The sequence below is a fragment of the Mustela nigripes genome, chromosome 9 (genome assembly GCF_022355385.1).
Source record: "Mustela nigripes isolate SB6536 chromosome 9, MUSNIG.SB6536, whole genome shotgun sequence".
Taxonomy (NCBI): Eukaryota; Metazoa; Chordata; class Mammalia; order Carnivora; family Mustelidae; genus Mustela; species Mustela nigripes.
Window position 1 is genome coordinate 8,663,901 of NC_081565.1, and position 21,020 is coordinate 8,684,920.

The window sequence follows — 21,020 nt, forward strand, 5'->3', positions numbered from 1 at the left end:
CCGTTATGGGGGAGGAAAAAGATCAAAGATCACTGGACTGGGCCCTTGGCTTCTAATCTCACCTTGAAACAGGGCACAGATGACCCTGAGGGACCTTAAAGAAGAGCTTTCAGTTCTGGAATTCCCTCCACTCCCCTGGGCTGAGCCTTCTCCATTAAACCTGAATAGGGAATCCGCTACGCCTCCTGACAGGCGGCACCTCCAGTGCCAAGCCTTCCGCCCCTCGGGACAGGCGGCAAACACCTCGAAGGGGAACCCGGCCTGCCTGACAGGTGCCATTCAATCCTGCCACAACAGGACAGGTGACACAAGTCCTCTGCAGCATAAAGATCGTCTCATAACTGAGTGCTGACGGAGGCTTAGACAACCGGACACCAGCCGGTGTGCCGAGGCCGCCTCCACTTGCTGGCTTACTCCGGGGTTGACCAGTAGAGAGGTGATCCCACGTCCCCAGGAAGGTGGGGTCCGGGCGGCCGGGGTGGGGGACATCGTGCAGCGGCTTCCGGGCCTCTGACGCCGGTTGTGATGGGGGGCACGCCTGGGCGGGCACGGCCTGAATTCCAGATCCTCCCGGTGTGATTGTCTCTCTCCTTGAGGAAGAGCCATTAACCTTTCAGATGACAGCCCTGGGATCGGAGTGACGGAGCGATTTTTGAGGTCAGCAAGGATCTATGTTCTCTAAACCTGACATCGACATGCAAAAGTTGTGACTGAATCCTGGTGTCCCTGGGAGAAAGACTAAACGCCTGTGACAGATCTTCTGCAATCAAAATGCCCCATTTCCCAGAGTATCTGTCACAGATTGATAACATCCACGCAAAAAGTTAAGTACAATTATGTCTGTCACTAAGAAACAGACTTTGGAACCTGTGACTGACAACTCGCTAGGAGCTGACAAATCACCAGGAGATTCCTGCAACAACTCGGGGCAGCACGAGGAGCCTCGAAGGGAAGCTCAGCCCCGCCTGGCACTTGGGAGAGGCTCCCCAGAGGCTGAACCTTGCAGGCGGAGGGCAGGGGGCAGGTCTCAACTGCTGGCAAAGGACCGTGTGCTCTGGGGCTCTGGGTGGGGGTGGGGATGACACTTTCTCCCGGGGCGGGGGTGGTGGTGGTGGGCAATGTCAGGGCAGGATCACATGTGCCTGCAGCCTGAGGGGGCAGCTCCTCCTCCAGAAGCACAATGTGCAAGACTCAGGCCAAGGGGAATGACACAGCGGAGCTCCTAGAACCATACGTCCCACCTCTCCTTGGCCGGCCTGAGCCCGGAGTCCACTAGACTACCTAGTTCAGGTGGACCTAGAAAGGGGCACAATACACATCCATGGCAGCACCGCTGGGGGCCCCCTGTGCCCTCCATCCCAGGGAGGGGGCCCCACTGCCCTCCACAGCTCAGAGACACACCCACACCGCAGCACTGGTGAACGGAAGGGGACCACGGCCACAAGTCAGATGACGAGGAAGCACGGAAAGCCACACGTGCAGGCCCCGGTGACGAGCTCCCCGTGCTGCACCCCCTCCCACCGCAGCTGCCTGGAGGCACCCTCGGTAAGGTGTCAGCAGACGTCTGTGGAGTCTTTTTTTTAAAGTAGGCTTCACACCCAATGTGGAGTCCACTGTGGGGCTTGAACTCACAACCCTGAGATCCAAACCTGAGTTGAGATCAAGCATTGGATGCTTAACTGACTAAGCCACCCAGATGCCGAGGGAGCCTGCCGTTTTGAGGTTGGGGACAAGATACACTTCTTAAATAAGGCTTATGAAGAACGCCAGCAGCTCTGAAAAAGCCAAACGCTGTTTGGATGCTGCCTGCGGCAGGGGCTGGGGGGCACCACCTCTGAGCGGGACATCTTCAACGCCACGGGATTTTTGCCTTTGGAGAGTTCTTTCTCCATTTTGGGGGAACACGTTAAGCCTAAATCTACCACCTTAAAACTTCAGTCCACTTGATCTAATTTTTTGTCTTCTTGGGGCTGCCAACGACTCACTCCCACCTGGAAACCCTTCTCTCGGGTACCTCTTGACCATTGGAACACCTGGGGCCGGCAGCCCTGCAGCGATTCCTCGTCCCCAAAGTCAGTGCTCAGTTTGGTTAACTTTTACGGGGTGGTGTGTAGCAGTGGACGCGCCCCTCCCGATGAACCTGATAGGAGTAGGACACTACCTCTCGCGATGTGCCCCACTGGGCACACCAGGCTGCATTCCACACAATCCCAGTTGGGGCCTACCTGGTCACTGAGCACAAATCACTGCTAAGCCAGGGTCCTCGGTTTCATTCTTGTGCAACTGATTTTTTTTTTAAACCTGGGGGTGGGGGTGGGGGATGAGGCTTTCTTCCATCACCTTTCATCCTCTGCTTCCAGCGGGGTGTTCTAGCTGTAAAGGAGAATGCTGAGTATTGATTCTGTCATTCGGCACATCAGCTCTCCCTAATGACTCTGTGTCATCTGCAAATTTGATAAGCGTGCCTCTGATGTCTTTATCAAGCCACTGCTTCCACTGCTCAGCAAGCCAGGGGGCAGCGGTCCACCAGAGGCCCCCTCCCGGAACGACATGGAACCATTCAAGTATCCACACTCTGTGGCAACCGGTGAACTCCAGTTGTGAGTTCACTTGCCTCCCGGAGCTCTTCTAAACCTCAGAACCAGCAGCAGCAGAACCGTATGTGAGACCTGGTGCGAGAGGGAAGAGCGGGACCCGCTCTGGTTGAAGCGCGAAGGTGCTTCCGCTACCTGCCCTCTGTCCCAAGGCAGTGGCATGGAAGAGCATCAGAAAAGCCCGCATCCGCACACCAGTTGTCTGCTTGTGTGTACCAGGCTGTCTTGCAAAGCTGAGCTCAAACAGATGGGGAGAGGGGACCATGCCTCAGCCCCAAGGCCAGTCTATGCTGCGCAGGATGTGCGGAGCAGACAGGCAGAGGGTGGAGCAGCACGGAGACCCAGAGAGAAAACAGGGGCTCCCCACTCCTGGGGGAGGTGGCAAGCCCGTCTTGCTTGGAAATGGTCAGGAAATGTGTGCAGAGACGTACGCATGTGAGACGAAGCGTCACTGGCCAAGGAAGAAGAGCTCTGCTGAGACACGTCATCCTGTCTTTTGCCGTGGACCTGACCGAACACTGCATCTGATTCACTGGATACAGCCAAGGGGCTCCCTCACCTCTCCAGCGGCCCAACCATTCTGAAAGGACAAGCCCAGATCTGGCTTCCGAATTAGCATTCTCTGCAACAACAGGAAGGAAACAGGCAGGAGGCACTTGTTCCCGGGGCCAGCATCTGCCTCTGGAGAGGACTGGGGGTCCTCAGGTGATGACTCATTAACTCTGGAAAAGTCCACTAAACCAACCATTCTTTTTGCCTGACATAAGCTGGGGATAACAGCTCTCCAAAAAACGGCCCGGAATTCTTTGAAAGATGAGTAACAACATAAGCAATAGAGGTAGAGCACAGGTTTTTAGCTTTTGAGACAAAAGCCTGAGCTCAAGCAGGCAACAAGGTCTGCTACTGTCCCCTCCTTTGGTGCCTTGTAGTCCCCCCACCCAGGGATTTGCTGGGCAAAGGGCCTGCTGTCCCTTGCTGGGAACCAGCACGTTAGTCTTCCTGGCCACCTCCAAATCTGGTCAGTAGAGGGCGCTGCATCACCGCACACGCTCTCTCTAGCCCCGCTGTGCCACTGGATCCGTGGCCACACAAAAGACCACACTTGAAGTATTTCTTATGCTTATGCTCTAGTCAGAAAAGGACCCAAGGAGTGCTCAGAGATTCAGTAGTCGGGGCAGGGGGTGGACCTGCAGCACAGGGTCCCAGGCTGTTGGAGAAGCATTTGCTGCAAAACTGAACACGTGTCTGGATCTGGGCGGAGCGCTAGGAGGTAACAGGCACTGGACAGGGTTCCTGCCCTCAGGGAGTTCACAACGTGTCCACAACCCACGGTGAAGGCATGATGGCTGAGAAGCAGCATTGGAAGAGAAAACCCCGCCCAGATCCAACCCCAGGGTGTTCAGGGAAGGCTTCCTGGGAGAGGAGGCTTTTGAGCCGCCATCTAAGGCACGGGATTTGAGACACACCATCGTATGGCTGTCCACATGAGCAAAGACACTGCAACATGAAAAAGCAAGGGAAGAAGAGAATACCAGTTTAAAGTCTGAAGCTTAGGGGTGGGGAAGAGGAGGTCACGGGAGCTGGATTTGGAAGCCTTCAGCCGATGGGCCCACTGCAGACCGCCACACAGGAAAACAAGCATCACCCACAGCTCACCACCACCGGAGGGAAAGCTATCTGATTCCTCTGCTGAGGAGAGGACAGACCCAAAGCCTCAAGGAAATAAGATGCTCATCGTTTCATAAATCTGCAGTGGAAATTTTGAGTGAAGCATCAGCATTTCTTTTTTTTTTTTTTTTAAGTCAAAGGTACTGGATAGGAAAATACAAAAAGCAAAGACAACACTCCCTTCCCTCCATACATTAGGAGGCTCACAGAGACGTGCATGCCACCTGGAAAGGATTGACTGGCGAGAGAGGAAAGCTGGGGACAGAAGGTGGAGTTTAGCCGGAAGCATTAATATAACATTTAATTATCCTTCCGCAAACCGGTGGACTTAACCCAGTGACACGGGAATACATTTTATTTGTTTTTAAAGATTTCTTATTAGAGAGAGAGACAGAGATAGCGACAGAGAGCACCAGCAGGGAGGAGAGGGGGAAGCAGACTCCCCGCTGAGCAGGAAGCCCAACTCGGGGCTCTATCTCAGGACCCTGAGATCATGACCTGAGACAAAGGCAGACATTTAAGCAACTGAGTCACCTAGGTGCCCCAGGAATACACTTTATATGGGCTATTTTGACATCTGTTTCATTTGGCAAGTAAAACAAAACTGATCCAACTTCCTTGTAGCCCTTGTAAACCACGAACTGTACAGCAAGGGTTTTGCATAAAATATATAAACCTTATAAACCTTTTGTTCGGACGTACTACCTTCAGTTTCGCTCGGCTTCCCGTGGCCTGTGTTCTCGGGCCCTCTCGCTTCAGCTGCTAGTGACTGTGCTCTCTTTCGGCCTGGCAAACTTCTGGAGAGGTTGTGCTTCCTACTTTAACTGGGAGAAGCGGTGCTCTTGATTCCATAGAAAGTTCCAGCCTGCCCGGAGGTGGGGCCCAAGCTTAGGCCCTTCCAGACCATGTGATGTCAATAGGCAGCAGCTGTAACCACTCCGGGGCTATGGGCCTGAGCCGACCCTGGGCATGGGCCATGGGCCTGAGCTGACCCCCTGCACAGGCGACAGTGACCGCAGCTGTGCCGATGTGCTGGGTATTGAGAAAGGACCATGAAAATGCTGACCTGAGCTGTGTTAGTCCTGTACCCCTAAACTGGAGACACGCCACGGTCACCCTGAGACTCTGAGCAGCTCACCAGCTCTTGCTGCCTCTTCATGCCAAAGCGAGACTAAAAACTACTTGTCAAGTTCCAGGCAATTCTGAGGAGTTAAGCTCAAGTATCAGTGGGTTTGCGGAACTATCAAGAGAAAGACCAGACTGTCTTTATGGGGGGGGGGGGGCGGGAGGTCCCAAAGGATGGCGTCCCCTGAGCTCCTGGCTCATGGCAGTGGTGCTCTTGTGAGGGGGGCGGATGCTCAGCTAGGGGAACAGCGCGCAGAGACCCGGTGGCCACACCGCCCGCTCCTCAGTACCTCCTGGTGTGTGGTGGGATTTGTGGGGCTCTGGAGGAGTCCTGCAGTCTGCTTCTGACAGACACTGTTCATCTCCGTTCACCCACGTGGGAGCTTTTAGACGCATTCTCGGTTATGCTACATCCCGCCCCAAACAGCATGGCCTCGCCAATTCTTGTTTTACTGATTTTTGTAATGCCTTTCTCAAACGTAATCCCTCATTGCTGTTTCTGGCCCTCAAATAATTCACTATAGTAAGGCCCGGGTTTTTGTTATTATCATTATTGAACTATAGTGGACACACATGTTCTATTAGTTTCAGGTGCACAACACAGGAAATCGACAATTCTCGACGTTATGCAGTGCTCACCACGAGAAGTCAGTGCTGAGAGGTAAGTGTTTTTTTCATTTGATAGGATGCTTTTTAACCACCTGCTTTTCACAGAGACCACGACTACCTCTATTACAACTGAAATCAGGTGACCAGTTTGCTCACCTAAGTTTCTCTGTGGAATTCTTGAAACCAGCACCTCCTGAAAGCTTCCTTGCTCTTCTCCCATACCCAAACTACCCATTTCTTAGTTTGTAGCTCAGTGAGAAAAGAAATGATATGCACATGAACAAAATGACTTACCAGCCCTCAGAGGAGTTGTTGGCCAAGGCAGAGAAGAAATTCTCCCTTCTTATGGCCAGTGTTCCCAACCACGCGGCTACAAGTCACATGTCTGCGTGTAGCTATGAGCTCTTTAGAAGAGCAAAGCCAACGGAACGTCACAGATTCTGCCATCTTAGGAGCAGAATATGTACAAGATAGAATACGGGTACAAGATAGCATTCTAACTGGAACTTTAAAAAAATCTTTAAAATTTAAAAAAAATCTTCTCTAGCAGTATATTGCTTCCGCAGTTTTTAGTAGATGCTAAGGGGAAGTGTTCAAAACATTACTCAGTGAGACCCAAGACCACATCACTGTAACACGCCTAACAGCACCAGATACCACCGATGAGGCCTCACCTGGGGAGGTTGGGGGCCGGGGTGGAAGCAGCTGATGACTGGGAAGGCGTTGTGGGTTGAGATGAGTCATGGTTCCTCGGTACTTTGCCCATTCGGTACCAGATCCCCATGCTGTTCAGTTCCCTTTGGGAGAAGAGAGAAACTGTCACGGCGTGGTCCAGCACAAAGCATTTACCTGAGCAACAGAGCAAACCAGCTCAGTTAGAAGAATCACAGCCTCGAATGCCCGGGAGACCACTCTTGCCCACAAAGATCCATTCTATCACCGCTCTTTGTGGTCTGGGTGTTAGAGTTCAGAGCCTAATGTGAAGTCGACTGTCCCAACAAGGCAGGCTCTCTGACTTGCCATCTTCTTTACCTGCCCTTGGAGCCAGCAACTTCCTACTACACGGTTGACACTTTCCTTTGTTCTCAGTCTTCAAAATTCTTTTGAGTTTGCCACTACATGATGCGTAATTCTGTAATAATCCACTTCAAGTCTTTTCTGTGGTTATGGTGAGACAGATGGGGGCAACAATGGGCAAATGGATGCATCTGCCTTTTTTTTTTTTTTTTTAAGATTTTATTTATTTGAAAGAGAAAGAGAGAATGCATGAGCAGGAGTAAGGGACGTAGGAAAGGGACAAGCAGACTCCCCTCTGAGCAGGGAGCCTGATGTGGGCTCCATGTCAGGAGCCCAGGATCATGACCTGAGCTGAAGACAGATCCTTAAGGACTGAGCCACCCAGGTGCCCCCCTGTGCCAGGTTTTTTCCCTGTGATGGGAATTAGCTCCACCCTGCTCAAGGACACGTCCCAACTTCTGGATAAACTCCTACGGCCTGGATGTCACCTGCATTTGGCCTCATTCGCAGGGGCAGCTGGTGAGACCTCTTCAAACCACAAAGCCTGAGGCATGTGCCCCATGAACCACTACAAACAAGAGCAGCCACAAAAGGACTCAACAGATGCCACATCGGGTCTCCTGTTCCCTGATGTGCCACTCCACCTGGTTAGGAGTGTTTATGAGACAGGTTTGGTCTTAGGAACTAGAACGGGATTATTTTAGCCACATCCAACTTAAAACTTCTCAGCTGCCCCCATAGAACTGCATTTCATCAAACGATGAGGGCAGATTTATTCAGTGGAGACGTCTGGTAACTTCTCAGGAACTATTCTAAACCACGATCACGGCTCATCAGATGGCTGATTCCATCACACCTCAGCGATGGCCCCGTGGTCCCAGCCTCAGAGGGGCTATCCTCAGCCAAAGGTTTGTCTCCCCCAGCCGACAACCCTGAACTCTTACAGAGTAATGTATATGCTCATTTTCAAAAAAAAGTGACTCAGAGTTCTGGACATTGTCCTTTTTCCTTCCTTAAAAATAATACTGGAATTGTCTTCTTCTGAAAAGGAATTTTTTGCCCCGAGAGGATACAAAAAATGTTTTATTTAGCTATCTTTTCAAAATGATATAAGAGAAAGAAGGTTCTAGTTTTGATTATCAAGACATATGGTAACAATCTATTCTTTAGAATTGTTTAAAATGATTAAAAATTGAGTCTTTTAAAGGACTATAGCTAGTAATTAAAAATACACATAGTGACGAAATTAGACTTTAAAAATTCATTATTAAATTGTTGGTTTCTACTATTTATATGTAAATGGCTGCTTCTAGGTACCTGAAGTACAGTCATTCTCTTAACTGTTTCCTCCTCCTGTAATGCTCTTTATATAATTAGTTTAAACCATGTTGCAAAACAGGACTTTGGAGTGTGGAGGGAGGGATCACAGAATCCGGAGACGGAGCACTTAGATTCCACAGCTGAACGGTCTCCAGGAACTATCGTGCCCCAGGATGAAAACCGTCTGTTCCCGTGACACTTGCTCCCAGGACCTCCACACAAACACCACACCTCCAGGCCATCACCCACGGCAAAAGGCCCACGGAGAAAGGCCCAGTTTGTAGAGTGAAAATCTGGGTTCAAGTGAGCAAGAAGCAAAACAGAGCACAACCCAGATCCAGAGGCCTCTGCGAAAGCCAAGGAGGGGAGCACACCCATGGGGACAAGGGGTTGGGGTGTACCTGCAGAGCTGGCCAGGGAGAGAGGGATGCTGAAAGCCATCTAGGGGACTGATTAGTTTGAGAGATCTGAGTTTCAGTTCCAGTTGAGAGACTCAACATCCAGTTGACTGAATGTAATGAGTATCTCTAATCTTCTGGGCATCCAGCATCCACTCACCCCTCTTTCTGACTCTGCCTTCTTCCTTCCATATTTTGGGGGGCAGTCAACCCCTCAGTCCTAGCCTCTGGGTTCCAATGGAGCCAATCCCATTTCTAGCTCAGTTCTGGTTTCTCAGACAATGCACAGGACTTCAGTGAGATCAATCAATATCAGTTAGACTAAATTCTAGAACCCGTTTGAATTATCAAGAACATAGACTTGCTCTTTGCCTCAGAAACTGAACCTGAAGGAAAAGTAGGCAGAACTCCCACACCACCACTAGTCCACTCATCAAGGGAGAACATGTAGAAGAATGGGATCCACCCTATGGAATCAGAGCAAGGAGGTAAACAGGGGGAAACTAGATCTTAGTGATGTCCTCTGAGCACCTAGCTCAAGCCACACCTGAAGCCATCCTGCCCCTGAACGCTATTAGGCCAGCCAACGAATGCTTCCTTTTGCTTTAGCCAGCCTGAGTTGGGTTTCTGGTCACTTACAAGAGTCCAAAGTGAAATCCTGAGATTCCCTGGACTTCTTATTTACAAAACAGCTACAGAGCTGGGCCCGTGCCTAGTACTGGGGCTACCGGGAAAACAAGACACAGTGGGCCTAGCCCTCAGTTGCCCTCTGCTTCTCAGGGAAGATGAACATCAGACTGAAAAGTGCACAAGAAATTATCACGTAGTCATATGAGACTCATGTTTCTTCCTGACTCAGACCCTCCAGCGACTCTCCAGTGTGCCTGGGATAAAATCCAAACTGCCTCTGTGTTGTATGAGGCCCTGCTAACCGCTCACCCCAACGCCCGACTCAGCCTTGCTCGCCCACATCAGCCACACCGCTCTGCTCTCTGCTCCTGAACAAGCCACACCCATTCCCATCTTTACATTTTTTCTTCTCCTGAGTCAAAAAGGCTCTGCCTTCAGATCTCTGCACGGCTGGCTTCTTCTCGGCATTTGCACCTCTGCCCCATGTCACCACCCCCCACCTCCCCGGCACCTCGCTGAAGCAGCCTCCATTCACTGCTGTGTCTTATTTTTGCCACGAACTGAAATGGTCTCACTCATTTATTTCTTGTTTGCTGCTTGTCTCCCCTCTTAGAATACCAATTCCAAGAGAGCTGGTCTCTGCTGGCTCCTTGACCATCATATCCGGGGTCTTTGGCCCAGGGGTACAAACAGGTGTTCCTCAAACCCTAGCGGGGATGAAGAAGCAATGCAAGACTGCAGGCCGAGCGGGCAAAGAGGAGAGGACACCCGAGGAGCCTGAAGGACGAGCACACAGAAGGACGAGGGAAGGAAAGGAGCGAGCTTCACGCGCAAAGGCACAGAGAGGTCAAGAGCTCGGGGTCTGGCCTGGCAGCAGCATTAGCGGGAAGGGCAGCGATGAGAGCTCAGGCTGGAGACGCAGGTGGCCCAGAGCCCTGTGGGTCACACAGTCTCACCCCAGGGAGTGACCTGAGCTCTCTCTCGTCGGAGAGAAGAGATGACATCTGTGTGACTAAGACTTACCCGATAAATGTGTACTGAGGAGGGGCCTGCTTGGTCCGGCCCATGATCCGAATGTCACAGATTGCGGCTTCAGTTGAATCCCGTGGGATAAATTTAATGCACAGCCTCTTTTTTCTAAAAGCCAATTCCTCTGAAGAAAAGGACAACAAGAAAAGGTGTGAGTCGTCCAGAGATGCCAGCATCTCTATCCTGAATGTCTCCCGTCACTTCCCCTTCCTGGCGGCAGGAGCAACTAGCCACCCAAGTCGCTGGGCTGAGCCTCTCCTGCCCTCCACAGGGTGCCCAGGCTGTGACTGCAGAGTGGGCGCCAGTCGCCCCGCTCCTGCATTCGGGACCTGACCCCAGTCCTCCCTGCCGGGAAGGGCTCCCAGGGGCATGTAGAGCCAGAAAAAACCCACGAGGCTGGCTTCCGAAGCCCATACCCACGGTCTGTTCACCACTCATGCCATCAGGGACAGACACACAGACACCCTGAGTATTAACACTTTATGCCACGTGGACTTTTCTTTTTTACTTTTTATTACAGAGATTTTCACACATTCCCCAAAGTGGGGAGAACCCACTTTGTTCCCGGCATCTAGTTTCAACATTATGGACAGCAGACAAGCTGCTTGCTGGCAAGTCTTGCTGGAGGATTTCAATGAATCCCCACACCAGGTAATGTCACCCACCAATGTCTCAGGAAGCACCCACGGCCGACAGTCTGTCCGAACACGACCAGCAGGCTGCGATCACACCCAACTGAATGAACAATGACTCCTTAGCATGACCCCGCAGACAGTCTACATTCAAGTTTCCTCCATTGTCTCCAAAATACCATTTAACTATGGCTTGGCCTCGATCAAGATCGAAATGACGTCTATGCCCCAGATCTGGTTGGTAGGCCTGTTAGGTCCTTCTTCCTCTGTAACAAACTCTCTCCCTCCCCTTTCCTTCAGGTCACCGGAATGTTGCTGAAATTGGGTGATTAGCCTGTATTTCCTGTGAACTGGCAGTTGGAGCAAAAGACTTGATGAGATGCAGGTTAGATTATTTCTTTTAGGTAGGAAGGCTTCATAGGCGGTGCACAGATGTCCAGTGGCGTCCTGTCATGAGGCACGGCGTCTAGCTCTGCCACCCTGTGGGGGTTCTGGTGGGGTCGGCCTGGTAACGTGGGCTGTGAAGACCCCCACGACCACTCTTTGGGCAGTGTTTTCATCCCCTGATGACCATTGCCTAGATCCATACTCTCATTAAAATTTTCAAAATGGTGATTTAAAAAATTTTTTTAATTTATTTTTTTAAATTTGTTTTTAGTGTTTCAGAATTCATTGTTTATGCACCACACCCAGTGCTCCATGCAATCCGTGCCCTCCTTAATACCCACCACCAGGCTCACCCAACCTCCCACCCCCCACCTCTTCAAAACCCTCAGATTGTTTTTCAGAGTCCATGGTTCACCTCCCCTTCCAATTTCCCTCAACTCCCTTCTCCTCTCCATCTCCCCATGTCCTCCGTGTTATTCCTTATGCTCCACAAATAAGCGAAACCATATGATAATTGACTCTCTCTGCTTGATTTATTTCACTCAGCATAATCTCTTCCAGTTCCGTCCATGTTGCTACAAAAGTTGGGTATTCATCCTTTCTGATGGAGGCATAATACTCCATGGTGTTTATGGACCACATCTTCCTTATCCATTCATCCATTGAAGGGCATCTTGGTTCTTTCCACGGTTTGGCGACTGTGGCCATTGCTCCTATGAACACTGGGGTTCATATGGCCCTTCTTTTCACTACATCTGTATTTTTGGGGTAAATACCCAGTAGTGTAATTGCAGGGTCATAAGGAAGCTCTATTTTTAATTTCTTAAGGAATCTCCACACTGTTTTCCAAAGGGGCTGCACCAACTTGCATTCGAACCAACAGTATAAGAGGGTTCCCCTTTCTCCACATCCTCTCCAACACACGATTTTCTAATTCTGTGATTCCTTCTGGAATTTATTAGCTGGAATTCTTCTACGTAAACAGTAACTTTTCTTTTTCAACTACTTGGTCTCCCTGAAAAAGCTTCGGTACCAGAAAGGAAAGCTAGATACATGATTCTTTGCTCTTACTTAGTAAGTCTCAAAGAAATGAGCTGGTGATTTAGCGAACTCCAATGCTGACCAACCAGGTATTTTTTGTTGTTGTTGTTCATTTGTGGTTTTTAAATATGAGTTCAAATCAATTCCAATCCACTGGATGCATGAGTCAGGTATACCTGGGTTAAAGTCCCAACTCCACCATCAATTCTATCATCTTAGGCAAATGACTTAATTTCTCTGATAGGTTTCATTATCTGTAAAAGGGACTTACTAAAACCCTACCCCAAAGGGACATCAGGTGGATGAAATGTGATAACACATCATATGCTTCTCCTAGCCCAGCGCCTGGCACATAGTAAGTGCTCAGTAGAGCATAGCCACGAATGCTCTTATCATCAGAATTACCAGTAAGCCTCCAGTGCACAATTTATGTCAGCGTTTGGCACTGACTTTCAAGACCTTTCACTTCCGGGGCAGGAAGTAAGCACACTCAAATCAGACACCGAGCGGGGAGGGAAGGACAGTCACGCCACTGGTCTTGGCTTGACCAAAGGGAGATTACGGTCAGTGGTGGTGTCTTATCGCTGACTGAGGGGAGGGTGTTTTTTAAAGAGCCAGGTAGAATCTCAGAAACTTGGTGGGTTCTTTTCCCAGGCAAGGAAACTGAGGGCTAGATCAGATCTATGAGCTATGACTAATAATGTCCTGAATCCAGACCCCAGACATTGTACCCTATGAGCCAGGGAGGGTATCCTGGGGGAAAACATCCGTACCAACAGTGCACCTTCAAAAATATGAGCTGGTAAGATCTGACTTGGGAAAGTGTGAAGAAGGTGAGACCTTCCCTCACAGAAATGGAAACAGGTCTCTTACTTGCTTTTGCCATGCTGCTCTTTGCTCTTTTCCTCCGTCTACAGCAACTCGGGGTAGAAGGAGCCACTAATTACACATGCTTAAACAGGCCTAATTTTAAGTAAACATATTATACAGAGTCAATAGAAATGTGTTCAGTCATGCTAATGAACACACAGAAAGGATACAGCACTTTACTAAAACAAACAGTCTTCCAGTTTTTAAATACTGTGTGGATAGCAACAAACTATTTTATATTCATTATAAGAGTCTCATCTTCTTGGCTGACTTTATAAAATGAGGGCCTTAAGGCACTGAGGCTGCACAGAGCTGACCATGGGTTTATCCGGTCAGCCTCGCTTACCCTCCCCACTGGGGACGGGCTCTAGGAAATGACCATACAACCCAAAATGAACGGGCGGCCCTAAACCCACCCTCCTTGTGTGATAAGATACTTATGGGTGATGCCAGGACCTGCTCTCAGAATGTCCACAGGGAACAACGATCATGGGGAAGAGCTTTCCCACCCAGGACCACTGGGGCCCCAACACAACTAGACCACAGGCCCGGGCAGGAGGCCTTGGGCCTCCTCCCTTAACTGGTTCAACAAATTAAGAGGAAAATGCAGAATGGGGAATCCCCTGTGGCTCTAGAGTCTATCAATATGAAGACATTATAAGTCAATTAGTTGTCAAAAATGAACACCAATGCAAATTTTGAAACTAAGAAAAGCACGAGGGACAAGTAAGAAATTAATACAAGTCTACGAGGCAATTTTGGTTCCCAGGCAGACAAGTCATATAAGAGTAAGCAAAGGCAGCAAGCAAACCTTGCGAAAATGTTCAGTCTTGCTAATAAATGATGACATGAAAATTAAATAAAATTAGAATAGTAAAACTGAATAAAAATTTAAAACCTATGCTGGCAGGCCTGTGGAAAATAGGCACAAGCCTGTATCATTAGTGGCATCGTGAACTGGTATTTCTGGAAGTTAATTTGGCAAGAGAGGATAATAAAGCTTATCTTTATGGAGCCCATCCTCTGAGCAAGGCACCGTGTGTGGTAGGTGTCTCCAGTGATTCACAAATGAGTTAAACACAGATCTCGTCCTCAAAGAGAAAGGTAAGTAGTGAGGATGTCCAGAAAACATGGAAGTGGCTAAAACGCAAGCTGAAAGCAACATTGGGAGGCAGATACCAATCCCCCCATCTTACAGATAGGGAAACTGAGGCCCCAGAAGGTGAAGTCATTCACTTGGGGGCATTAAAGCTGTGAGTGGCAAAGCCAGACTCAATCTTAGGTGAGTCTGACTGCGGATTCCAAGTGTTTCTCCCCTGCAACCCCCAGGCCAAGCTGCCATGCGTCCCGTCAGGGTTGGGGTGGGAAGTAAGAGACAGAATCTATTACTTCCTTTGGCTTCTGGCCACTGTGACCTGTGGCGCTTCCCTCTCTCCCTCCTTCCCCTGAATGTGTGCTGTGCTGCGTGTGAGGGAAAGCATCAAAGAAGGCAGACAGTCCCTGATCTCTGACTGATGAGAGAGAGCTCTGATTACACTGTGAGGCAACTCCTTGTTTGCAGGGCTGAGTCACCCACCGGACTAAGCCCCTGGAAGGAAAGGCTGGCATCTCAGTCAGCCGCCTTCTCTCGCAAAGCCTGAGGTGCCTGCACGAGGCATTCATCAATCCCCACTGACTGTTGAAGAGAGAGAGGGCTTGCTAGAAACTGGTATCTGAGGGTCAGAGGTGGTTTCATGCAGAGGGCAGAATTAAAGCTCACCCTTGAAAGATGAAGTGTGGACACTCAGAGTTGAGGGAAAGGGCTTTTCAGACAGGGGAAAAAACAACAAAACAAACAAGTAGAGTCAGGAAAGAAACAAGGGCGAAGAGTACACAGTGAGTGCCTCAGTTTGGGTAAAGTAGGGGGTACCTGAAGATGAGGAAGACATTTGTAGAGGAAGGCTGGAGCCGACTGTAGAGGACCTAAGACCCAGCAGCCTCCAGTACTTAGAAACTCATCACAAGAAAATCCTTCAAGATCGATACATACCTAAACTGGTTTATAGATTCGACACCAAATGCTATCTAAATCCCAGCTTACTGCTTTGCCAAAGTGGACTAAGCCTAAGGTTCAGATGGAAATTTGACGGACCCAGACTAGCCAAAATAATCTTGAAAAAGAAGAATGAGGGTGGAAGACTCATGCTTCCTGGTATGAAAACCTGCCACAAAGCTTAGTCATCAAGACCGTGTGCTACTGGCATGAGGAAAGACACGCAGATCAATGGAAGAGAAGTCAGAGTCCAGAAACAAACTCGCATCTATGGTCAGCTGATTTCCTGTAACAAGGATGCGAAGACAATTCCACGGGGGAGAGAACAGTCTTTTTAACACATGGTGCTGGAACGACATGACCGTCACATGTGAAAGAAGAAAGGTGGATCCCTACCTCACACCACACACAGAAGTTAACTCAAAATGGAGCAAAGATGGAAGTGTAATAGCAAAAACTATAAAGCCCTCAGAAGGGATGCCTGGGTGGCTCAGTGGGTTAAGCCACTGCCTTCGGCTCAGGTCATGATCTCAGGGTCCTGGTATCGAGTCCTGCGTCAGGCTCTCTGCTCAGCAGGGAGCCTGCTTCCCTCTCTCTCTCTCTGCCTGCCTCTGTCTACTGTGATCTCTCTCTGTCAAATAAATAAAATCTTAAAAAAAAAAAATAAAGCCCTCAGGAAATAAAACCATGGGCATAAATCTTGGTGACCTTGAATTAAGCAATGCTTTCTTAGGTATGACACCAAAAACACATGCAACAAAGGAAAAGTGTAAATGAGCAGAACTCCATCAAAATAAAAAGCTTGCGTATTTCGAAGGACATCAAATGAAAAGAAAACCCACAGAAAGGAAGAAAATTTTGCGAACCATATAATTGAGAAAGGGCTTATATCTAGAATATGTTCAAATATTTATAACTCAATAATAAAAAAGACAACCCAATTTGAAATGCCAGAGGATCAGAACAGACATTTCTCTGCAAAAGATATACAAATGGCCAGCAAGCACACAAAACTCTGCTCAACACCATTAACCATCAGGAAATGCAAGTCAAAACCACGAGGGACCACTTCGTGCCCAGTAAGACAGACAGAATAGTAACAAGTGTCAGCGGAGACGCAGACTCACCGGTGCCCTCCCACACTGTGGGTGGGTATGTAAAATGGTGCTGCTCCTTTGAAAAACAGTCTGGCAGCGCCTCTAGAAGGTAAATAATTACCATAAGACTCTGGCAGTTCCACTCCTAGGTCTGGCCCCATGAGCAATGAAAACACATGTCCCCACAAAGGCCTGAAGGTGAACATTCACAGTAGCACTAGTCACAACAGCCCGAAGTGGAAGCAACCCGAATATCCTCCAGCTGAGTGGACAAGCAAGACGCAGGAGTCCGTACAACAGACTCTGACTTGGTAATAGCGAGGCATGAAGTACTGACCCACACCACAACATGGACCTGCCTTGAAAACTTTATGCCTTGTGAAAGAAGCCCATCACGAGAGACTACATGCTGTAGGATTCCATTTACATGGAATGTCCAGAATAGGCAAGTCCGTAGGGAAAGGAGTTCAGTGGTTGTCCAGGGCTGGGAAGGGGTTGATAGGGGAGGGTTAGAGAGAAATGGGGAGTGATGGCCAATGGGTGTAGGGCTCTTGAGGGGTGGGTGTGTGATGAAATGTTCTAAAATACCAATTGTGGTAATAGTCACACAACTCTGTGAATACCTTAAAAACCACTGAATTGTATACCTCGAATGGGTAAATTAATGGCATATGAATTATATCTCAATAGAACTGTTACCAACCACACCTGATGCATAAATACATCAAATCTATCTGTAAAAGGCACTTAACCACATGCCGTGACAGGGCTGCATGGTGGTTAATGCTAGGGCTAGAGTCAGACTCCCGTGTGTCCTCTCGCGATGCCCCCGCTTCCAGATAAGTGACTGTGGATAAGTTCTTCAAGCCCTCAGCAGTTACTGTGTCCCACTTTCCTCACATGGGATGGGTATAACAACACCCATCTCCAAACGCGGGTCCCCTGGAGAGCCAGTGACATCAGGTACGTAAAGCATTTACCACAGGCTTAGGGTCTGGTATGTCACCTACCACGTGTCAGCTAGCACGAGTAGTAGCTGATACATGGGATAACAAGTAAAAGCACAATGTCCAAAAGTGAGAGGACTATGAAGAAAATAAAAACATGCAATACAACGGACTCAGCTTGTCTCGTGAAAATAACGGCTGTGTGGCTTCTGTGTAGTTACACCCAGTCTGGTCTGTATGAAATGCTAGCGAGAAAACAGCAGATTATGGATCCAAAATGGGGCCAACCATGGAAACACAAGGTATGCGTGACAGAGAATGAGATACAGGATTTCATAAATGAATCATGTGTAATAAAGGAAGGGTTCCTTGTCTTTGTTTTTCATGTACTGCTTCACTGCTGGGGCCATCCTAAAATTGGTGACAGTAATTAAAAATAAAACAAGTTAAGTTAAATCAGAATGAGGAGGCTCAAATATCCAGAGGTTTTCCGGCACGATTTCAGAACCGACAGGTATGACAAGATCCCTCCAGAATCCTGAAGAAGCTTTGGCCGGTCAGTGATTTTGCTTCTGCTTGCCAAGGTTCAGGGTCAGAGCAGTCACTCAAATACGAGCCCGTGTCCTCTAAGGCACAGTCTTCCTGGTTCTGGCTTTTCTTGTGTGCTCCATGAGCCAAAAATAAGGACATTATTGCACTTATATTCCTTGGACGTCTTTGATTTTTTTTTTCCTTTTGTTTGTGGGTCTTGTGCTAAGCTTGGCTTCTGCGACACCAGAGGATGGACCGAGTGGGGACGGCAACCAGTCTCACTGGTCTGTTCCTGAGCGAGCCGAGTCAGCAGGGAGCCCGTTCTAAGAGAAAAGGACATTCTGCTCATTTACATGCTGCTTCCCAGAGCGCCGCAAACTCCTCAGAGAACCAAGTCAGGCACACCGCACGAGCAGGAGGGTTTAGTCACGGGAGTGCAGCAAGGCCCCCTAAAATGTTCCCGAAGAAAAATGCACATACAAACCATCTAAAAATATACCTGGAGGAAGAAAAGTCCCATTGTGACGAGCGGTACTAAAGGGAGACTCACGTGTGTCCATCGTCTCCTGAATTGGGATGAAGCCTACAGGCAGAGTGTCCTTGATGTCAATGAGCTTCATATCCACTAACACGTTCCCTAAATGACTCTTGGGAAGAAAGAAAAGAGATACAGACTATTAATCTGAACAGCCCTGTGGTGGGTTTGCCATTTTGGCTTCGAGATGCATATTTAACACAATGACTCATGCAGCTTTACGACAGCAGGTTAATTAGAGTAGGTGCCACTTAATGTTCCCCAGCGGCTACGCGGGGACTCGGGGGGCCCCCGGGAAGGAGCTTCATCTGCCGCACCTCCACACCACTCACTCAGACACGGTGGTTAGCTAGACAGCGACCTGGGAGATGCTCGAGACAGAACCCAGCAGAGGGCAGCTGCGCGTGCATCCTGGGACCAGGCTGCCACTCGGCCTGCAGCATGGGCTGCACATTCCTGGGGCAGTCACCGCGGCTGGAGAGAGCGTGCAAAGCCTCCCCAAGAACCAGTCACGCTCCTAGGTGATTGCCCATCTGCGTACTGACACACCTTTCAGTTGCTAGATACGATTCTGTAAAATCCTAGGAATCGTCAACTCATACAGGCCGGAAAGCCCTGCTGTCTCCATATCACACATCTACTAAAATGACATGCACAAGGGCCTCTTAAAGTTTAACTCAGTGGTAGCATAGGGGGTCCACAGCGTGCGTTTTCTGTAACCAGTGCAAAAATATCTTCTGAGGACAGCATGCACCATCGTGTAATTGCACAACAGCACCCTCTGCAAACACACCAGCATTAGCAGCCCACGGTTCTGGTTGAAATGCTCTGTGCCAACACTAGCCTGGATGGCCAGTCAGGAACTTCTTACCCTCTGAACTCTGCGCTATTGTCTCTCTTGGCTGCTCTCTCTTTTCTTCCCTACCGATTGGTAATGGCCCATGTGTGAGGTTCTTTCTTCACTATCTGTCTCCCCATGACCGTTCAAGGGCCACAAGGACCAAAACTGTCTGTTGCTACTAGACCCCCAAGCTTAGCACACTTCTCGGCATACATGCTCAATTATTACCTACCTCATAATTACCTACTAAAATATACCTACTGAATAGCGTAACATTTTGGGGGTACATTTTCAACTGGGTGGGCCAGAACTGGAAATCAAATTGGATTTGCTTAGATGACAAACCTCAACTATAACAATAAAAACGGAAGGATGCTTCATAAATACATTATAAACCTAAAAGCGCACAATTGAAATAAATTCTTCAAACTTCACTACGAAAGTCACAGTGTCAAATGTCAACTGTGACCGGGCTTTTATGGCCCTGTTGTCACAAACCCGTTTCCTTCTCTTATACCTCTCATGTTTGACGACTATTTTCTATTATGACATTTCAGGTAGCTTGGTCTCAGAGAAACAATGCACACAGCTCAGCACCACACATGAAAAGCGGAACCTTACTAATGCAGAATAAATCTCTGACCGTGTAGAAGAGGTTTGAACCGTTAACCTAACTTGAAAACATCAGCTGCTTTCAGAATTGCCTGATCTAATCTATCATAATTTTTTTCTTTCCTGGCAGTTGCTTTTCCGTGTCATCGCTGCTTTCTGCATTGAGAAATTAACAACTGGGTATGTTTTCCTGCCCCGGAGATGGATGGGTATTCATCAATATCCTTCTCAAATGTCTTCTACTTGACAAGTTGGGTTTTACACAAGTCAACTGCAAACCACTTAGCGACCTCACCCTCCACACTCTACAAATGTCCCTGATCATAAAACCAGAACATCAGTGGTGTGGCCATTAAAAAAAAAAAAAAAAAAGCATCGAGAACCCTCCCACGCATACAAAACGGGACGCTGCACTGTCCAAGCTTCCTGCAACCCAAGTGCGGTCCCTCTGCACAGCACACGGGGCTGCTGCTCTACTGGGTTTAATACGGTGGGTCTGCGACATCATTAATTTTGCTTGTTCCTCTCCCCTCCCCCATCCCGTGCTCTCTTTCATTTCCTCCTCATAAATATGAAGAACGTATTCCCAATCCTTGTTGAGCAAATGATTCATGCCAAAAGCCCAATATGCACTGACTCAGGGTATTTATACTGTCTCTGGTAGCCAGTATTTGCTAGTATACTGTAATTATTTCTGACAACCTTGCATTTAAGGTAGCCACAGATAACCAACTTAATATTCAAATGTTCATAAATCCTTCTGTTTAATATCCTCCCTACCTAATCTATGTACATTATTATTACAGGTAATGCAGAAAGTACAGGGCATGAAAAGTGCAATTAATCTCGATCCTTCCCCAGGAAGCAATGTCACTCCAAAGCCAGGTTTCTGTATTAATAGCATTACTGGGGGAAAGGAATTTAGGTTCCAAAGGAGTGTCCCCAAACTCCTACACAGGGAGTCTCAAGCTGCCTAATTAAGAATCTGTCCAGTCTTGAGATCCCACATCCCTCCTCTACAGTTGTAAAAATATACGCTATGCAAAGTCCTGGTTGTGACAGCAGGGCCGGGACAGACCGGCTGTAGTGGATTAAAATACGCCCG

General features: G+C 48.7%; 1 protein-coding gene across 1 annotated transcript in view; it reads right to left on the reverse strand.

The window, feature by feature from the left end:
* MVB12B (multivesicular body subunit 12B) overlaps positions 1-21,020 on the reverse strand; it is a 176,413-nt gene that overhangs the window by 102,067 nt on the left and 53,326 nt on the right. The window contains exons 4-6 of the mRNA XM_059410797.1: positions 18,478-18,574; positions 10,385-10,514; positions 6,671-6,793 (exon numbers count right to left, since the gene is read on the reverse strand). Of these exons, the coding sequence (XP_059266780.1) occupies positions 6,671-6,793; positions 10,385-10,514; positions 18,478-18,574 (350 nt within the window). The remainder of the gene's footprint in view (positions 1-6,670; positions 6,794-10,384; positions 10,515-18,477; positions 18,575-21,020) is intronic.